Here is a 19,951-nt window from a genome sequence, read left to right as displayed (position 1 = left end):
ATATCTAATTAACGCCAGTTAATTGTTAACGTAACGACTGCACATTTTCTTTCTTTATTAACTTTACACTTTTTCAAAATTAATTTCCACCAGTTATATTTGCATTTTTCCTTTCATTTAGATGTAACCCTTCCTCCACCTTTACCGACAGATTAACTTCGGTGACGATTATTTTTCCCAAATTTCTGTCAGGTACAAGCGGTTTAATTTTTCACTGTCATTAAGGTCGATAAGTCAGGGGGAGGTTACAAATGGATTTCATTATTATTGTATCAGAGATAACTTTCGGTCTCTCTGACACCAAGCTAAATGCGTTACCAGTCCATCAACAGAGAAAAGTATGTGGTGGTATTGGGGGAATATTTAGTGCGAATTTCGTACGTCATAATCAGGGATCGGCAGCTGGGGCCCTTAGTTTAAGCGCTCTGTTTCCGGACTGGGGTCCCTTTGCTCAGATTGATATAAATATCACCACGGAATAGCCCTGCATATAAGGACTTGCAGTTTCCAGAACATTGTATTGGTTAGTGTTGGACCAATTCCCTGCTTCCTAGGTCACACAACATTTGGTCTTTTTCGCAAGTGGGTTTTTCAAAAAGCGAGATTACCAGAAGCATATGAACGAGATCCGTGGTCCAATGATTCAAATAAGTGATACCTTCGTCCCTGTGTAGGGATACCTGTAACGACAGGCATAAGAAGTAATCGAATCGTACCAACATTTCCGCTAATCTACATGGACTTTGCTGTTTCAATTAGGAATGCGTTGCCATGTTGGACGACGACAACTCCCAAGCGCATCAACGAGTAGCGTGTCGGTTTTGGAAGAAGTCTTGTGTTGTACGTGATTTACAAGTAAAAAGGTGGGTGCTTGATGCATTCTGCACAGAGACAGACGGAGAATAATTTTCGGCTTCCTCCTCTCTGCCTGTACCTCTCATAATGCGCACCAGCCGTTGCCTACCCAGGTAAGCATTTCTCCTCCTTACACGGGGCATCACAACAACGTTTCATCAGGCAACGCCGGCCTACTGCTGTTTGTGTATGAGAAATCAGTTGGAAACTTTCCTCATGTTAGCACGTTTTAGGTGTCGCCACCGGCGCCAACCTTGTGTGAATGCTCTGAAAAGCTAATCATTTGCATATCACAACATCTTCTTTCTGTCGATTAAATTTCGCGTCTGTAGCAGGTCATCTTCGTGGTGTAGCAATTTTAATGATCAGTAGTGTAGAACATCCGCGGTAACGATATATTACACTCAAAGACTATTTTCAGACACTTCTGGATGTACGTAGATGATACCTTTTTCGTTTGGCTTCATGAACGTGATGCTCTTAACAGATTTATGGAGCGCTTTTATTGACTTCATTACAACAATAAACATACATAGAATTCACCGAAAGTTGACACACATCGATCGGTTTCTACATGCTAATACTTTCCATCCACTATACCAACTCGGTGAGCAGAGAATCTGCCATTTCCGACGTAGGCAGTTTAACCAAAGAACTTGCATATTTTGTGGCTGTTTTTAAGGAAAATAGATACTGTGAGAAGCAGATTCGTCAGGCTATGGAGTTTAGTTCATATCCAGAGATGCAGGAAGAGAAGAATGGATCTGTGGCATTTATTTCTTACGTCGTATCGTTTAAGCCTGGAAGAATTTTAAAGACTTTTAAAATCAGGCCGCGCGGGATTAGCCTAGCGGTCTAAGGCGCTGCAGTCATGGACTGTGCGGCTGATCCCGGCGAAGGTTCGAGTCCTCCCTCGGGCATGAGTGTGTTTGTCCTTAGGATAATTTAGGTTAAGTAGTGTGTAAGCTTAGGGACTGATGACCTTAGCAGTTATGTCCCATAAGATTTCACACACATTTGAATTTTTTTTTTATTTTTTAAATCAGGATATTTTCCAACCACCTTCTAAGATTAGAACACTACTCGGCTCTGTGAAAGATGATTTGGGACTTAAGAAGCCTCGCATATATAAAAAATTCCATGTCAAAGAGGCAAGGTTTACACTGGCCGTTCGACTCACACAGTTCGGGTTAGGTACGTGGAACACCGCCGTGATAAGGAGCTACAACAGCCGGAAAAATCGGCGGTAGTAGAACACTGCTTTAACGAGGGGCACGGTACGAATTTTAAAGAGACTGTGATACTTGCCAACACTTCCGATTTTTGGTACGAAGAGGCAATTGAAATTAGGTTGGTAGACAATTTGATTAATAGAGGCAATGGTTTTTCTGTTAGCAGGACGTGGAACCCTTTACTATCCCGCATCAAAACTTTGAGAGGCGCCGTCAGCCTAGGCTTGGAGGGCAGCAACTGTGAAACTTATAGAGGCCTATAGAGGGCGATTTGCAGCCTTGGCACCAGTTTTTAGCGAGACTCAGCAGCAGCAACATGCTCCTGAAGATGGCGGACAGATGGTGCGGCGGCGCGGTTCTTTCCGTTCCTGTCTTGTCTCAGCATATCATCAGTAGGGGAGCCGAGTAAAACCTACTGTACTTCGACGTGAACGAGGCTGCAATTAAAGTCACTAATCTACGTTTCGTGAGAAGCACGAAATGAAATGTTGGAAATTTTGTCCTCAATTAATATATTCTGAAACTTAGGTGAACAAGTATCAATGCCAAGCCCGTGCTAGTCTTAACACAATCACTCACAATCGCTTTCACTCACGTTAGCAAGTTTATGGTGTTGCATTTCCCGAAAACTTACTAGCTACAAAATACTGATTGTTTTTCATTTTGAATGTTCGCCAAATATTAAGTCTGTCAGTACCAAATGCAGTCACAGTGTTTTGCCACCGACCTGCTCAATACTGCACGCAGAATATATATGTCTTTTCTCGTCACAAGATTCACTTAAAAATTCCGAAATTTCTACACACACACATCGGAATATTTATGCCGTCACTTTACCACCCTTTTAATGTATGAAACACTGCTACAACCGGCAACTTATAATTTCCATCGGAACTTCACGTCCGATCTGTTTCATGGTTAGGCTTCGACTCTTCTCTAGAATACTCGAAGTCTTCTTTATCAGCTGAGAAAGGCGCGCGAAGAATATTGCTTTACGACTGGTCAGTTTACTCAACAGCCAATAGCAAAACAACATTCTCCCGCGTCAATCCGCGCTTTTTATCAATAACCAATCGCAAAATAGTAAACCTAACGACTACACTTTTTACCGACGTAATTATCTAATATGCTGAAGTTTTGTTTATGCATAAAGTTATTTAATATTGTTATTTATACCAGAATTAACTTTCCCTTTACCATAAACTTACTTTACAAATCTATTTTACAAAAATCCCCTTTGTTCATATCCATACTTCTTCGAAATGTTCCCACTCTAAATCTCACTACATAACTCGTTAAACAATTATCTTCATATTAACCTTAAACCACAGTGACGCATCATTCATACTGCTAAAACACATTTATAACATTTTACATACATAAAAGACATAATAACACTTTATGAAAATACTAGAACAGTTCATAAAAAACATTGTATTACTTTAGTGCACTCTAGTGGGCACAATCGAAACTAAATCAGTCCCCTATCTAATATTGTCCTCTATCGGCTGATACATAAACTACGTGCGCGTCCAGTCTCGCGTCAGCATCCGTCACTATCCGACTCTAAGACACATCTCCCACTTAACCGCCTCCAAGGCAGGATCGTTATACGGCGTTACGCATCAATGGATCGTCGAAATATTGAACCAAGTTGACTTTAGGATCCAACAACAAACCCGAGGAGACGCCGGGAAAGCGTAGAAAGTCACAATGTGCTGACCGTGTTGCGCAATGGTCGATGCATGGGTCGACATGTTGACTGACGTAATGAAACCTCAGCGTAGATTCGGTAGTACTGGTTAAATGTACCCTCCACCATGCGTTGTACAGTGTCCTTCGGAATACGCGTGTAGATTTATAACGATATGAGGCAGTAACTTATTTGATATGAGAGGGCGACACAAAGGAAAAAGAATGATGGTAAATTCAGAAATTGGAAGACGTACGACTGGAAATAGTTAGAGAATGTCTCAAAACTAAAAATAAATTGCCTATGGCACTTTGTTCCGAAGTGATACGCCGAAGTAGTAAAGTATGTCTGTAGGGTGACAGCAGTAGCGACGACGAACAGAAGGACCTCAGCAGAAATGATGTAGCACTAATTAGGTCCATCGAGAGAATTGATCGCTGACCAGCGTGACTAAATTACTGATAGATTGCTCTTCACAACAATGCGGCCACCACCCACAACCCCCTTCCACACCCCCGCACCTCACGCGGTTACGAATCCAAGCATAGTTTCCTGAGGAGCCGAGGTGTGGCGGTGATTACGCCACGCTGTGGAGGTGGCCTCTCAGACAACAAAGCAGCGGCACCGCTGTCAGAGCGACGTCAGGCGAGCCGAGGACAAAGTGTGGCGGCAGCTGGCACGACGCCGATGATGTCCGAGAGGGCGTGGTGCGTGCGAGCACGATGTCTGAGCGCTCCCTGCGAATTATTCATGTCCCGGTGCGCTGGGAGGGATGGCAAAGTGCCACCTAGCGACTTCTGTCTACCGTCTGCTGTGTGCAGTGTGTGCCAGTCCAGCCGCTACCGTCCGCACCGGCTGACCTTGCTGGAGGCCAAGCCAAGCGAGACTCGCGGCCTTTAAAGCGGTCTTTAAAGCAGCGTCACTTTGCTCTGCTGCAGTCATCTCCTCCAGCGCTACTGACATTGAAATTGTCCGTGCTCAGTTATTCCTCGCAAACGGCCATCGAGTTACTTACACACACACACACACACACACATCCGTACGTAGACTGATATACAGGGTGTTACAAAAAGGTACGGCCAAACTTTCAGGAAACATACCTCACACACAAATAAAGAAAAGATGTTATGTGGTCATGTGTCCGGAAACGCTTGATTTCCATGTTAGAGCTCATTTTAGTTTCGTCAGTATGTACTGTACTTCCTCGATTCACCGCCAGTTGGCCCAAACGAAGGAAGGTAATGTTGACTTCGGTGATTGTGTTGACATGCGACTCATTGCTCTACAGTACTAGCATCAAGCACATCAGTACGTAACATCAACAGGTTAGTGTTCATCACGAACGTGGTTTTGCAGTCAGTGCAATGTTTACAAATGCGGAGTTGGCAGATGCCCATTTGATGTATGGATTAGCACGGGGCAATAGCCGTGGCGCGGTACGTTTGTATCGAGACAGATTTCCAGAACGAAGGTGTCCCGACAGGAAGACGTTCGAAGCAATTGATCGGCATCTTAGGGAGCACGGAACATTCCAGCCTATGACTCGCGACTGGGGAAGACCTAGAACGACGAGGACACCTGCAATGGACGAAGCAATTCTTCCTGCAGTTGACATTAACCCTAATGTCAGCGTCAGAGAAGTTCCTGCTGTACAAGGTAACGTTGACCACGTCACTGTATGGAGAGTGCTACGGGAGAACCAGTTGTTTCCGTACCATGTACAGCGTGTGCAGGCACTATCAGCAGCTGATTGGCCTCCACGGGTACACTTCTGCGAATGGTTCATCCAACAATGTGTCAGTCCTCATTTCAGTGCAAATGTTCTCTTTACGGATGAGGCTTCATTCCAACGTGATCAAATTGTAAATTTTCACAATCAACATGTGTGGGCTGACGAGAATTCGCACGCAGTTGTGCAATCACGTCATCAACACAGACTTTCTGTGAACGTTTGGGCAGGCATTGTTGGTGATGTCTTGACTGGGCTCCATGTTCTTCCACCTATGCTCAATGGAGCACGTTATTATGATTTCATACGGGATACTCTACCTGTACTGCTAGAACATGTGCCTTTACAAGTACGACACAACATGTGGTTCATGCACGATGGAGCTCCTGCACATTTCAGTCGAAGTGTTCGTACGCTTCTCAACAACAGATTCGGTGACCGATGGATTGGTAGAGGCGGACCAGTTCCATGGCCTCCACGCTCTCCTGACCTCAACCCTCTTGACTTTCATTTATGGGGGCATTTGAAAGCTCTTGTCTACGCAACCCCGGTACCAAATGTAGAGACTCTTCGTGCTCGTATTGTGGACGGCTGTGATACAATGCGCCATTCCCCAGGGCTGCGTCAGCGCATCAGGGATTCCATGCGACGGAGGGTGGATGCATGTATCCTCGCTAACGGAGGACACTTTGAACATGTCCTGTAACAAAGTGTTTGAAGTCACGCTGGTACGTTCTGTTGCTGTGTTTCCATTCCATGATTAATGTGATTTGAAGAGAAGTAATAATATGAGCTCTAACAAGGAAAGTAAGCGTTTCCGGACACATGTCCACATAACATATTTTCTTTCTTTGTGTGTGAGGAATGTTTCCTGAAAGTTCGGGCGTACCTTTTTGTAACACCCTGTATACTTCGCAATTTTCAAGTAAAACAGGTGTTTACAAATTAGAGAACCTCTCTTGATACAATTTTGATGTCTGCTATTCAAGACTCGTTTCGCCTTTTACATAAAGTACTCCTTCAGTGGATTACTATAAATTGTAAATACAGTGAGGAGACAGAAATCATTGGATACCTTCTAATATAGTGTCGATCACCTTTTGCCCTGCGTAGTGTAGCAACTCAATGAGGCATAGACTCAACAAGTCGTTGGAAATCCCCTCCAGAATTATGAGCCATGCAGCCTCTACAGCCGTCCGTAACTGCGAAATTGTTTCAGGTGCAGGATGTTGTGCACGAACTGACCTCTCGATTACGTCACATAAATTTTCGAAAGGGTTCATGTCGGGCGTCCTGGGTGGCCAAATGATTCCTCGCATTGTCCAAGATGCCCTTCAAACAAATCACGAACAATGGTGCCCTAGTGACATGACATCGTTGCTTGGGAACATGAAGTCCATGAATGGTGTATCCAAGCGGCCGAACATAACCATTTCCAGTCAACGATCTGTTCAATTGGACCAAGGGATCCAGTCCATTCTATGTAAACCCAGTCCACACTATTATGGAGCTACCACCAGCTTGCACAGTGCATTGTTGAGAAGTTGGGTTCTTGGCTTCATAGGGTCTGAACCACACTCGAACACTATCATCAGCTCTTAGCAACTGAAAACGGGACTAACCTAACCAGGCCACCACTTTTCAATCATCTAGGGTCCAGCTGATTTGGACACGAGCCCAATATAGGCGCTGCAGGCGATGTCGTGCTGTTAGCAAAGGCACTCGCGTCCGTCGACTGTTACCGTAGCCCATTAACGCCACTTTTCACCGCACTGTCCAAACGGAAACATTCATCGCACGTCCAGTACTGGTTTCTACGATTCTTGCATGCAATGTTGCTTGTCTGTTAGCACTGACAACTCTACGCAAACGGCGGTACACTCAGTCTTTAGGTGAAGGTCGTCGGTCACTGCGTTGTCCGTGATGAGAGGTAATGCGTGAAATCTGGTATTCACGGCACAATCTTGAGGTTGTGGATTGCGGAATACTGATTTCTCTAACGATTTCCGAAATGGAATGTCTCAGGTGTCTAACTCCAGCCACCATTCCACGTTCCTACTTGTTAATTCCCATCGTGCGGCCATAACCACGTCACATGAATAACCCGAGCACAAATGACAGCTCCGCCGATGTACTGCCCTTTTATACCACGTGTACGCGATACTACCGCCATATGTAACTGTGCATATCACTACCCCATGACTTTCTTCATCTCAGTGTATTTCAAGTTCTCATCATTTTGCACTAATAAAATAGCAATCTCAGCTGTTTTGTCCATATTGACGACCACTGTGCTTACTGATATGTAGCCACAGGTTGAAACACCTAGTTCTGTTTCACTTACGAAAATTCGACGTGTACTAGCATCGACATTTTTCATTTTCCATACTTTGCAGACCTAGTTTTATGAATATCATATGATGCCAACATTTCATTAATACTCCAAGCAGTTAGTTCAAATGGTCATCACGTAAACTGAAGCGGTTTTGATTGAAGTCGCGTTAGTTTACTTTACGTCAGTTACCTCGTTTGTATATAGAAGTGTTGCCAACCCGTTGTCTGATACATTTCAGTTTTGTTCTCCTCAATGAATGGAGGGGGGAGACAGACTAGCTTATTTATGAAACACTGCGTATTATTAAACACGATGTTTAGACGGTTGATTGATTCAGGGGAAGAGACCAAACATTAGGGAAGCATGTGGAAAGAAGTCGGCCGTGTCTTTTAAAAGGAACTATCCCAGCATTTGCCTGAAGTGATTTAGGGAAATCACGGAAAACCTAAATCAGGATATCCGGACGCGGGTTTGAACCGTCGTCCTCCCGAATGCAAGTCCAATGTGCTAACTACTGGGCCACTTGTTAAGACGGTTGGAGAGTTGTTTTACAGTGATAGTGGTAAGGAGTTACAATATGTTGACTTCAAATGACTTCTGAGCACTATGGGACTTAACAGCTGAGGTCATCAGTCCGCTAGAACTTAGAACTACTTAAACCTAACTAACCTAAGGACATCACACACATCCATGCCCGAGGCAGGATTCGAACCTGCGACCGTAGCGGTCTCGCGGTTCCAGACTGACGCGCCTAGAACCGCACGGCCACACCGGCCGGCCACAATATGTTGGATACGGCTAGAATATGTATGAGGCAGTGGATAAAGAGGGAAGAGGGGTATTAAGTGATGGCACAAGTGGATGATGATTGTACGTTATTTGATAGGGTCAGATTAGTTTAAGGGGCAAGGAGATAGTGTTGTACTATTTTGATGGTTACCCATTGGAATGCTGTTTTACTAATTTTTATGTTAATGCAAACAGTGAGCTGTTTTCCGTGTTTTCTTATCCATTTAAAAGGGTCTTATTTTCTTCTTTGGTGTTTTGCATATTGAATAATTTTCTTCTCACTTTAAATTTGTTGTTATTCATTATTGTGATTACTTTCATGACACCTTCTCAAGACGTATGGTTGTGATTATGTCGTCCTATCGACTTGTAAATGTGGAGCGATTTTGTCTCACATTTCCAGACTCCCATGTTTATTTAGATACGTATCTATTTATCTGTTTCGCTGTACCTGAATTCTCGTGAATAAAATCCAAGTTCGCAATAACCTTGTGGAAGTGTTAAAGTAATATGAGATTACTATTGTAGAACATTCTCTCTGACGTCTGTAGTTGACCTAACATCTGCAGTTTGTTCTTTCAATAATTTGATATGGTTGTGTATTCGTTCGTTATGCTACTGATATTAGCTGCGTGTTTTGATGCTAGCTGACAGATGACGTCGTGCCATACACCGACTCCATTTGTTTCAACAGCACAATTAGTTGCAGCGATATATATATATATATATATATATATATATATATATATATATATATATATATATAAATCATAGCTGTCGAGCACTACTTAAGTAAGACTTTATGGAGTTATTGTTGGCCTGGTTTGAATTATTATTTCTGATGCGTCGCTGATTAGAAGTATGTCTTAATTGTTCCCATTATTGTTTTGGTATATTGCCAACCACACTGTAACGAAGATACCTTTGGAGCTCTTTTTACCTATTTTCACATGAAAAAGGAAAATGGAAATGAAGTCCCATGCTTCTTTACAGAGCGTAGGGGAACGATGCGGGAAACCCGCACCGCCTCACTAGGCAAGGTCCTAATGGAGGTGGTTTGCCGTTGCCTTCCTCCGACCGTAATGGCGATGAATGATGATGATGAAGACGACACAACAACACCCAGTCATCTCGAGGCAGGAAAAATCCCTGACCCCGCCGGGAATCGAACCCGGCACCCCGTGCTCGGGAAGCGAGAACGCTACCGCGAGACCACGAAGGGCGGACAGAACGGTTTTAAACTTCGTAGTGATGAACACAAGACATGTTGGATGTTTGTAAAATCTTGTGATCAAACTTTGTTTCTGTGGATTGTTAGGAGGCAAACCAGAGACACTTGTTGACTAACCGATAACATTACCAAATCGTTCCTGATTGTAATTCCACTACTATGAAATTAATACATGTAAAATCATTAGTTTGTGTAACCAACTAGTTGTCAAATGATTCGAGACAATATTCTGTATACTTTAATTCCGTTTACTTTTGTATTATTTGAGAGACGTGGATTTGTTGAATCTCGTTGCCCCTTGTTTGTGTATTCTGCACACTTATCTGCACACTTTCTAAGAATCGTCGGACGCATTTTACCTTGTGTTTTGGCAGGTATTTGCAATTTAGTTTTTGTAATGTGTAGCTGGAGGCACCCCAAACTAATACGGTAATCAGTACTTTCATGTGAAGCCCAGTGTCGACGAAAGCGCTGTTTTGTTTCCCATTATGAAAAAAAATTATTTTTAAAGTAGAATTTTACGTGCCCATTTGATAGAGCGATCCCAACTTAGTGAAGTGTGATAATCATTTTATCGAAATGTATTGAGATGCGCATTAAGACAGGAAGAATAGCCAGTACTCCAGCAGCGACTGAGCAGCGCTTCTGCATGGCGGTAGCATACAGAGTGGGCTAGAGCAGCACTTGAGTTGTTGCTTGAGTGCAGATAATTCTTCGTATTTAAGGTCGCGTTAATATACGCCGATGAGACGAATATTGCGCTAACTAATCTGAAACTGGTCTATCGTATGTGCATGTAAAATTCCGCTTTAAAAATAATTTTGTTCTTAAGGGGAAACAAATCGACGCTTTCCGTCGACGTTGGATGTCGAAGAAAAGACGTGAAGAGCAGAGTTTGTTCGGGACAACTCCAGCTACACATTACAAAAACCACATTGCAACTATCTCTCAAAACACTAGAGAAAATGGACCTGACGACTCTTAGGAGGGACACCCAGTGTGTTTTTGCAAGTGGGTTGTGAAGGAAGCGTATATCCAAAGTTTTGCGTAGTGAACTTGTCTCTTGACTCTGGCGAATAAAAAGTGGTAAACATCCTGGAGTGAATTTATGAAATGGTTTTATAGTAATGTAACTGTTGATCATAGTTCAAACTGTGCTCGCCAACGTGTCTAGTCATGTGAGCTGTGACTTTGCAAAAAGAACTTACTGGAGAATGTTAACGAAGTTACACTGAAATTTACTGTTAGTGGAAATGCTACTGCACAAGTTGAATGTGCTATTCAGGGTATAGACTGGTAAATTAGTGCACAGTTATCACTGTAATGGACAGTGGCTAACGAACTACATTACGAGTAATAACGTACACCCATACCGACCCACAGTAATACAAGTGGTAGAATGTTGGGCTCGAACGGCGAAAAAGAGGAAGTAAAACATTTGTTTAAAAGTACTTCTCAAATTTCTTAAAGGGATATAACTGTAATAATTCCGCACGTCTTAACACATGAAGTCTTGTAACTATTAATAGGTTATACATTCTCTTATCGAATATTTAAAAAGAATAAGAGTTTAAATTTTCTTGTTGCTGAGAAAGCGAGCTGATGGGTTAAATGAAATGCAGTAGTCTATCTGACAATCACTGATGATACTGTGGTATGCAAACGACAACAGAGATATAACCAGCGGTAATTGATTCTGTTATTGCAGTGCAGTGTGCACATTACTTACTGTCAAAACTTCCAACTATTCCTTTATGGTTATAGGAGATATTTGTTAACTCTACAGTGACAATTTCTGTCGGGGAATTATGAAATCATCGTTGTTTTTCACAGTAGCGGATCTTAAATAGCTGTCACAACTGGCTACGTGTGAGCTATGAGTGGCCAAGCCATACCTTTCAGCAAGTACAAAACCTGTCACCCTCGGTTAGGAAGCGATAACACTAACTTCAAAAATAAATTTTCGCCGTCTTCCGCTAACAACTCGAAAAAAATATATATATTTGGTACCTTAATAATCCATTAATTGCTCCCGTAAAAAATTATTGTAAAATATTCGTATAACTTATCAATATATGCAGTGATTGCAAAAAGAAGGACATTTATTCAAGTGTACTCACTCTTCTTGACCTCGCGGGGGCCCGCTTCCTCGAGAACGAGCGCGGGCACCGCCTTGACGGTCTGTAAGTCGGTGCCTGGGGGCGGGCTGTCGGCGCCATTCTGCTGCCCTCCGGCTGGGTGCGGCTGCGGCTGCGGCGACGGCGTCTCCGAGCTGCGCCGGCCGCGGAACAGGCGCATGCTGCACCCGCCTGCAACATATGACGGTCTTCTGTAAGTCCACAAACTCTCCACACTCGCCTCATACACCACCAAAAAACTCTCCCTATACTCCCCGAAGTCCCCCCTCCATCATGCATACCATCCAACACTCCTCGAACTCTCCACACACTCTTCAAACACTCCACACACTCCTCGAACTCTCCACACACCCCCCAAACTCCCCATATATTTCTCAAAGTCTCCATACATCCCCAAACTCTCCACAGACTACCCGAACACTCGACAAGTTCCCCAAACACTCCACAGACTCCCCGAACACTCCAAAGACTCCCCAAACACTCCACAGACTCCCCAAACACTCCACAGACTCCCCAAACACTCCACAGACTCCCCAAACACTCCACAGACTCCCCAAACACTTCACAAACTCCCCAAACACTCCACAAACTCCCCAAACACTCCGCGGACTCCCCAAACATTCCACAGACTCCCCAAACACTCAACAGACTCTCAAAAGTCTCCACATTCTCCAAAGTCTCCGCAGTCCACAAATTCTCCACAGTCCACAAATTCTCCACAGTCCACAAATTCTCCACAGTCCACAAATTCTCCACAGTCCACAAATTCTCCACAGTCCACAAATTCTCCACAGTCCACAAATTCTCCACAGTCCACAAATTCTCCACAGTCCACAAATTCTCCACAGTCCACAAATTCTCCACAGTCCACAAATTCTCCACAGTCCACAAATTATCCACAGTCCACAAATTCACCACAGTCCACAAATTCACCACAGTCCACAAATTCACCACAGTCCACAAATTCACAACAGTCCACAAATTCACAACAGTCCACAAATTCACAACAGTCCACAAATTCACAACAGTCCACAAATTCACAACAGTCCACAAAAGCATAACTGTTCAAAAATCCATAAGAGTCTACAAATTTTCCACTGTACACAAATCCTGCAAAAGTCTCCAAATTCTCCACAGCTCACAAATTCTCCATAATATGAAAATTCTTAGCACTCCGCCATGTAGCAACAGTCTCCAGAGCAGTGGGAAGAAGGGATCCACAGCAGTGCACCGCGGGATATTATTCTTGAGTTAAACTGGAATCCGGGGCGTGCCATATCAATCCACTCAAAAGACTGTTGACTAAAAAAAAGAAAAATTGAAATATTTGTGATGTTAGCAGATTTTTTCCCTTAATTATTATTTCATCCCTCTCACTCCTCCCACATAGTGGATAATGTTCAGTAGTAATGGCTAGCTACACTTTTCAGTCGACAAAAGTCTTTTTTTGAAAGACAAACCCAGGAGCCTTGGTGACTGCATAAATAAATCCTAATTTTTACATCCAGTTTTTAGCATTCTTCATGATGAAGTTTTAGAGTCAATCAAAGATTAGGGATGGAAGACAAGTAGCTACTTTAGTGTGCACAAAATTTTTGCTTTCCAATATTCAACGGCTCCTTAGATTGTGTCTTTTAGTTCAATCATATCTCGTTGACTCACACTTTTTACATCCAGTTTTTAGCATTCTTCATGATGAAGGTTTCGAGTCTATCAAAGAGTAGGGATGGAAGACAAGTAGTTACTTTAAAGTGCACTAAATTTCTGCTTTCCAATATTCAACGGCTCCTTAGGTTGTGTCTTTTAGTTCAATCATATTTCGTTGACTTACAACATCGTCTAAATTTGCGCAGAGGAGAAAATTTTCCAAAGCCTGGGTTTTTTCGTAGTAGTATTTGTCTAACCACATATCACGATCGCGTCACTACGTGTAGAGATCCCTGTTCTCAATCTACAAGGGGCTGTCGTATTGTAAGTGGAGTCTGGCTGTCATCTTTTCTTGGGTAGTAAATTCTGAATCTTCAGGGGATAGTTCAGTTTAAACTAGTGAGCCATCTTAAAACGATGAAGTGAAGCCTACATTCGGATTTGACAAATGTTTGCTTTTCGTTGGAGTGTGTTTGGGAAAGGAAGTGGGATGAGTATGATGGGGAGATGACTCCAAATTAAGACCTGGGAAAGAAATACGAAGGGAGATGAGAAACTCTGACATGGATTCGAAAAGGAGGATTTTGTTAAGTTTGAAGTTATGTGGTAATCGTTTTAATGTTCGCATACGTGATTTTCCTACATCGCTCCAGGCAAATGCCGGGATAGTTCCTTTGAAAGGGCACGGCCGACTTTCTTCCCCATCCTTCCCTAATCCGATGAGACCGATGACCTCGCTGTCTGGTCTCCTCCCCCAAACAACCCAACAGAATGTTCCCGTAGGAGCAGCGTATTAAAGTTATCCCGGAGTAGCGTGTGTATGTGTTACGTTGGAAGGATGTGCAGCAGAGTACGAAGGTAGGAAAGATGAAACTATTATGTGGTCGATGCTTTTGTGTTACTTCCCCTAAAGCTCGAATATTTTTATATCGCTTGCCATCAAGAATGTATTTTTCAGGTAAGAATATGAGAGACAATCACGACCCAATGATAGCATCATCTAAAGACAAGGAATGGCTGTCGAATAAACTGCGAACGAAAATGTTTATGAAAGTAGTATTCACCTAGAGTAGAATACAAACCACATTTCTACTTGCGTGATGAGGTGGAATAAACTCCTTGTGGCAGTGAGGATTGAGGAAAAACATGCTAACTGGAGTACCGAGGGAAAGCGTCCTTAATCAAACGGAGAAACGAAACGAAGGCCATCGATGATAACAAGTATCAGGCGAATACCTACAACGTGTTGCTCAGCTCCGTCGACTAGCGATCAGTTCTCTTTTTCGCGCCACATTTGTCACGTTAGCGAAAACGGCCTCTGAGTTTTCAGCAGTCGACTGGTTCACCTACTGTAGCCCTACAGGATGATACTTGTTAGTCTATGAGGTTAAAATGATTGGAAACAGTCCTCGCACTTTTTAGATTAGGAACTCGTGGCTGAATTGTAGAATAAGGAAGTTTTTAGTGGCAACAGTAATGTGAACGGTACGTGAGAATACTGAGAATCAAACGAAGTGATAAGGTCCACATATTAAATGTACAAACGTCACGGTTCCTATTTACACTCGTTCCAAATTTTCTACGTGGAACACGAAAAAGTTATGTGTATAAATATTCTCCAAACTGCAAGTAACTGCCAATCAATGATTATTTGTTAATTTAACACAACGACGATTTGTTTTCAGTCCACTTTCCGTATACAACGTTAAGTGAACCACAAGCGCTGCCTGCATCGTGAGTCGTGGCTCGCGTTGCATATTGCATCGTTCTTTTGTTTCGGTGCCGCGAGCCAGTACTTCGGTTACGTGCGGTGAATTTCACCAAATCAAAAATTCCTTTGTCGGCAGAGATTCGCGTTCATTTTTCGACATACCTATGCACTCATGTCTGCTTTTACTTGTTTCTGCATCAGTTCTTTGAGCTCAGTGAATGCAGCCTAGTTTCATTGACGCAGTATAAGCTGACTCACTCTATGAACATGTTCTCACTTAGAAAAACAGGAAAAAACCGCGGAAGAATGCTTTGAAACGATTGCCTCATTATTCCTGTAACACTTTACAATGCTTTCATGATTTTATAAGTGATGTAGTACCAATGAAAACACAATAACGAGATATAAATGTTACGTTATAAATGTATCGATACAAATGTTGAAGAACCCCAGCACTAGTTAGTATATTTCTCAGCAAAACAGAGCGATCAGAACATACAGCAGAATGCATGGAGAGGCAATTTGTAACGCACTGTAACGGACCAGAACAGTAAAATCGAAAAACGGCGATAGGGATGATACCAACCAAGATATCATTTGTCATCATCTTGTTCAGGGAGGGGGTTTATTTTCTCGTAGGGCACTTGACTGTCCCTCCAGTCGACACTTAACGCCATAATTATACAGGGCGTGTACAGTCCTAAACTGTACTTTTGTCTTTTTTAAATGACGAAGCAACGCACGAAGTCTCGAAGCAGTAATCTGTGTGATGCCGTGTCAGTAAACTGTTGATGTTTCTGCATCGGCTTTGGTAGAGTTAAATTCGTAAAAATACAGAATCGTCTGTCTTGTGTCCATGGTAAATTTCTTTGTATGGGTTACAAGAGGTCGTTAGTGTGTGCAACTCCATCAGTGACGGAAGGGAAACTGTCTGGTAGAGTGAGAGTTTATTTCCCCGTTGTACAACAGACAGCAGAGGTATTTGAGACACAGTGTTAAAATTTTATGCGTCACTTTGACGAAGGGTCACTTCGACCGGCTACTATAAGGAATAAGTTGCATAAATCAAAAAATACTTATTTTCATCAATCCCTTACCTCAAAATACTGAGTTCAGCATCCTCCACTACATGTACAATTTTTGCCCTGTGGACAAAGAGACGTTAGCGAGCTTTACAAACACGACAAATGGAACACATAATCTACGCTATCTGATCAATATCTACATCTACATCTACATGGTTACCCTGCAGTTCACACTTAAGTGCCTGGCAAAGGGTTCATCGAACCATTCTCATACTACTTCTCTATCATTACACTTTCTAATGACGCGTGGGAAAAAGCAACACCTAAATCTTTCCGTTCGACCTCTGATTTCTCTTATGTTATTATGATGATCATTGATGATCATTTCTCCCTACGTAAGTGGGTGTCAACAAAATATTTTCGCTTTCGGAAGAGAAAGTTGGCGATTGAAATTTCGTAAATAGATCTCGCCGCAAAGAAAACCACCTTTGTTTCAGTGACAGCCACCCCAACACAAGTATCATATCAGTAACCCCCTACTGCGCGATAACACGAAACGAGCTGTCTTTCTTTGCACTTTTTCGATGTCCTCCGTCAATCCTACCTGGTAAGGATCCCATACCGCGCAGCAATATTCCAGCAGAACGGACAAGTGTGATGTAGGCTGTCTCTTTAGTGGGTTTGTCGCATCTTCTAAGTGTATTGCCAAGGAAGTGCAGTCTTTTTTTCGCCTTCCCTACAGTATTATCTATGTGATCTTTCCAATTTAAGTTGCTCGTAATTGTAATTCGTAGGTATGTAGTCGAACTGACAGCCCTTAGATTTGTGCGATTTATCGTATACCAAAAATTTATCGGATTGCTTTTAGTACCCATGTGGATGACGTCGCACTTTTCTTTGTTTAGTGCCAATTGCCACTTTTCACACCACACAGAAATTCTCTCTGGATCAATTTCTAATTGGAACTGATCGCGTGATGATTTTACTAGACGGTAAATTACAGCGTCATCTAAGCGGGCTGCTCAGATTATCACCTAGATCATTTACGTAAATTAGGAACAGCAGAGAGCCTATGACACCACCTTGCGGAACGCCAGGTATCACTTCTGTTCTACTCGATGATTTACCGTCTGTCACTACAAACTGTGACGTCTCTGAGAGGAAATCACGAATACGGTCACACAACTAAGACGATACTCCATGTGCACGCAATTTGATTAATAGCCGCTTGTGAGGAACGGTATCAAAAGCCTTCTGGAAATCTAGGAATATGGAATCGATCTGAGATCCCTTGTCGACAGCACTCATTACTTCAAGAACGATATTTTCTGATTCCGTGTTGGTTAATGTATCAATAAGTCATTTTGTTCAAGGTGATTCATAATGTTCGAGTACAGTATATGCACCAAAATCCTGCTGCAAATTGAGGTCAATGATACGGGTCTGTAATTCAGTAAGTTATTCCTAATTCCTTTGTTGAAGTACCGGGACACAAGTTAGTGGACATTAATATGAGTAATGTCAACCGTTCGTCTTTATGACAGATTGAAGTCAGCTGGGGAGACTTTCAACGAAGTGTCCGAATGTCTGGAGGAATGAGAGCCCATTCTCACTCAAGATCCGAAACCAGAGAAGGTAGTGACGTTGGGTGCCGGGCTATGAAACGAATGCGACGCCCTAACACATCCCTAAGTGTTCCACAGCGTCCAGGTTGGGCAGACCAGTCCATTTCAGGAATGTTGTTGTCCACAAACCATTGCCTAACCATGCCTGCTTTACGACAGGTTGCTTTGAACTCCTGACACAACCATCGTCTCCGAACTGTTCCTCTACTGCACACAGTACACAGTGCTGTAAAATCCTTCCGCGTTTAGTTTTTTCGTAAGCACAACAAGGGACAAAACTCTAACCAACGAAAAATATCCACATACCGTATAACTCCAACCACTTCCTACGCACTTCAAAAATGGTCCAAATGGCGCTGAGCACTATGGGACTTAACTTCTCAGGTCATCAGTCCCTAGAACTTAGAACTGCTTAAACCTAACTAACCTAAGGACATCACATACATCCATGCCCGAGGCAGGATTCGAACCTGCGACCGTAGCGGTCGCGCGGTTCCAAACTGTAGCGCCTAGAACCGCTTGCCACACGGCCGTCCCCTCCGCACTTCGATGTTGCCACTTTACCTGATGGCAGGTAGCATTCTCCAGGCATTCGCCAAATCTAAACCTTTCCGTTGAATCGCCACAAGGTATAGCGTGATTCAGCGCTCCAAATTACTCATTTTCAGTCACCCACTGTACTGTGGCGTCGCCCTTTACACCACCTCAAGCGTCGCTTAGCACTGACTAAAGAGGTGCGTGGCTTATGAGGAGCTGCTCGACCGTCGTACTACATTAACTCCCTATGCACAGCCATTGCTGATCCGATGGTAGCTATTTGAAACTCGCGAGAGATTCCTCCCACTGGTTTCATACGATTTCTTACAACCACCATCCGTCAGAACGTGAGGTCTAATTGGTCTGGTTTAGCTGTGGCTGTTCCTTCGCGCGTCCACTTCGCAGTCACATCGTCCACAGTCGATATGGGCGGATTTAGAAGGATTGAAATGTCACTGATGGATTTGTACTCAGGTGATACACAACGAGTAGTCCACGTTCGAAGTCTCTGAATTATTCTGACCCATCCATCCTGCTATTACAGCTTTCCTTCTGGCAACTTATTGCTCCCCATTTCGTTTTCTACTGGTGATCCTACCTCCACATTACATACGGATGTCCGAATACTTTACTGAGACTGCATATCTTGTTGCTTCCGTAGTGCTGGAAAAAATGGAGAAGAAAGTTGCTACATATATTATAACGGAGAATAAAAATTTTTAAATTAAAACAGTTTCTCCTTGAAACTCCTATTCCATAGCAGAATTTTTTGTTTGTAATGTGTAAAAGGTGGAGGGTAGGAATTTCCAACTCAATCTTCGGGGGAAGAAAAATATACACATGACGATGTTTAGAGTTCAAATAGATGTACAAATTAATTTGAAATATGAATATAAAATGACTCAGTCCACAGCATGAAGATTTATCGTGCAAGATGATCCATGGGACAGGAAGGTAACTAACTCTCAGTTTATCGTTATTGCATCTACAGCCAGTTGTACTAACTGATTTTGGTAATTTGGGATCAATTCCGAATCACAAAGGTCTTTATCTTCTTCCATATTGCATCGAAATCGAGTTCATACACTTGAAAGTCTGTCAGGACATAATAAAGCAGCATAATTAATAATTGTTGTTGTTGCGGTCTTCAGTCCAGAGACTGCTTTGATGCAGCTCTCCATGGTACCCTGTCCTGTGAAAGCTTCTTCATCTCATATCTTGGTCTCCCTCTACGACTTTTATCCTCCACGATGCACTCCAATACTAAATTGGTGATCCCTTGATGCCTCAGGACATGTCCTACCAAAGGATCCCTTCTAGTAAAGTTGTGCCACAAATTCTTCTTCTCTCCGATTCCGTTCAGAACCTCCTGATTAGTTACGTGGTCTATCCATCTAATCTTCA

General features: G+C 42.9%; 1 protein-coding gene across 1 annotated transcript in view; it reads right to left on the bottom strand.

The window, feature by feature from the left end:
• Window positions 1–19,951, bottom strand: part of LOC126263323 (serine/arginine repetitive matrix protein 1-like) — a 550,556-nt gene that overhangs the window by 371,070 nt on the left and 159,535 nt on the right. Inside the window, exon 2 of the mRNA XM_049960412.1 lies at window positions 11,985–12,173. Within this exon, the coding sequence (XP_049816369.1) occupies window positions 11,985–12,162 (178 nt within the window). The 5' untranslated portion in view covers window positions 12,163–12,173. The remainder of the gene's footprint in view (window positions 1–11,984; window positions 12,174–19,951) is intronic.

This window comes from Schistocerca nitens, chromosome 6 (genome assembly GCF_023898315.1).
Source record: "Schistocerca nitens isolate TAMUIC-IGC-003100 chromosome 6, iqSchNite1.1, whole genome shotgun sequence".
Lineage (NCBI taxonomy): Eukaryota > Metazoa > Arthropoda > Insecta > Orthoptera > Acrididae > Schistocerca > Schistocerca nitens.
Note: the sequence above shows the minus strand (reverse complement) of the source record. Positions and strands in the feature narration are given on the sequence as shown.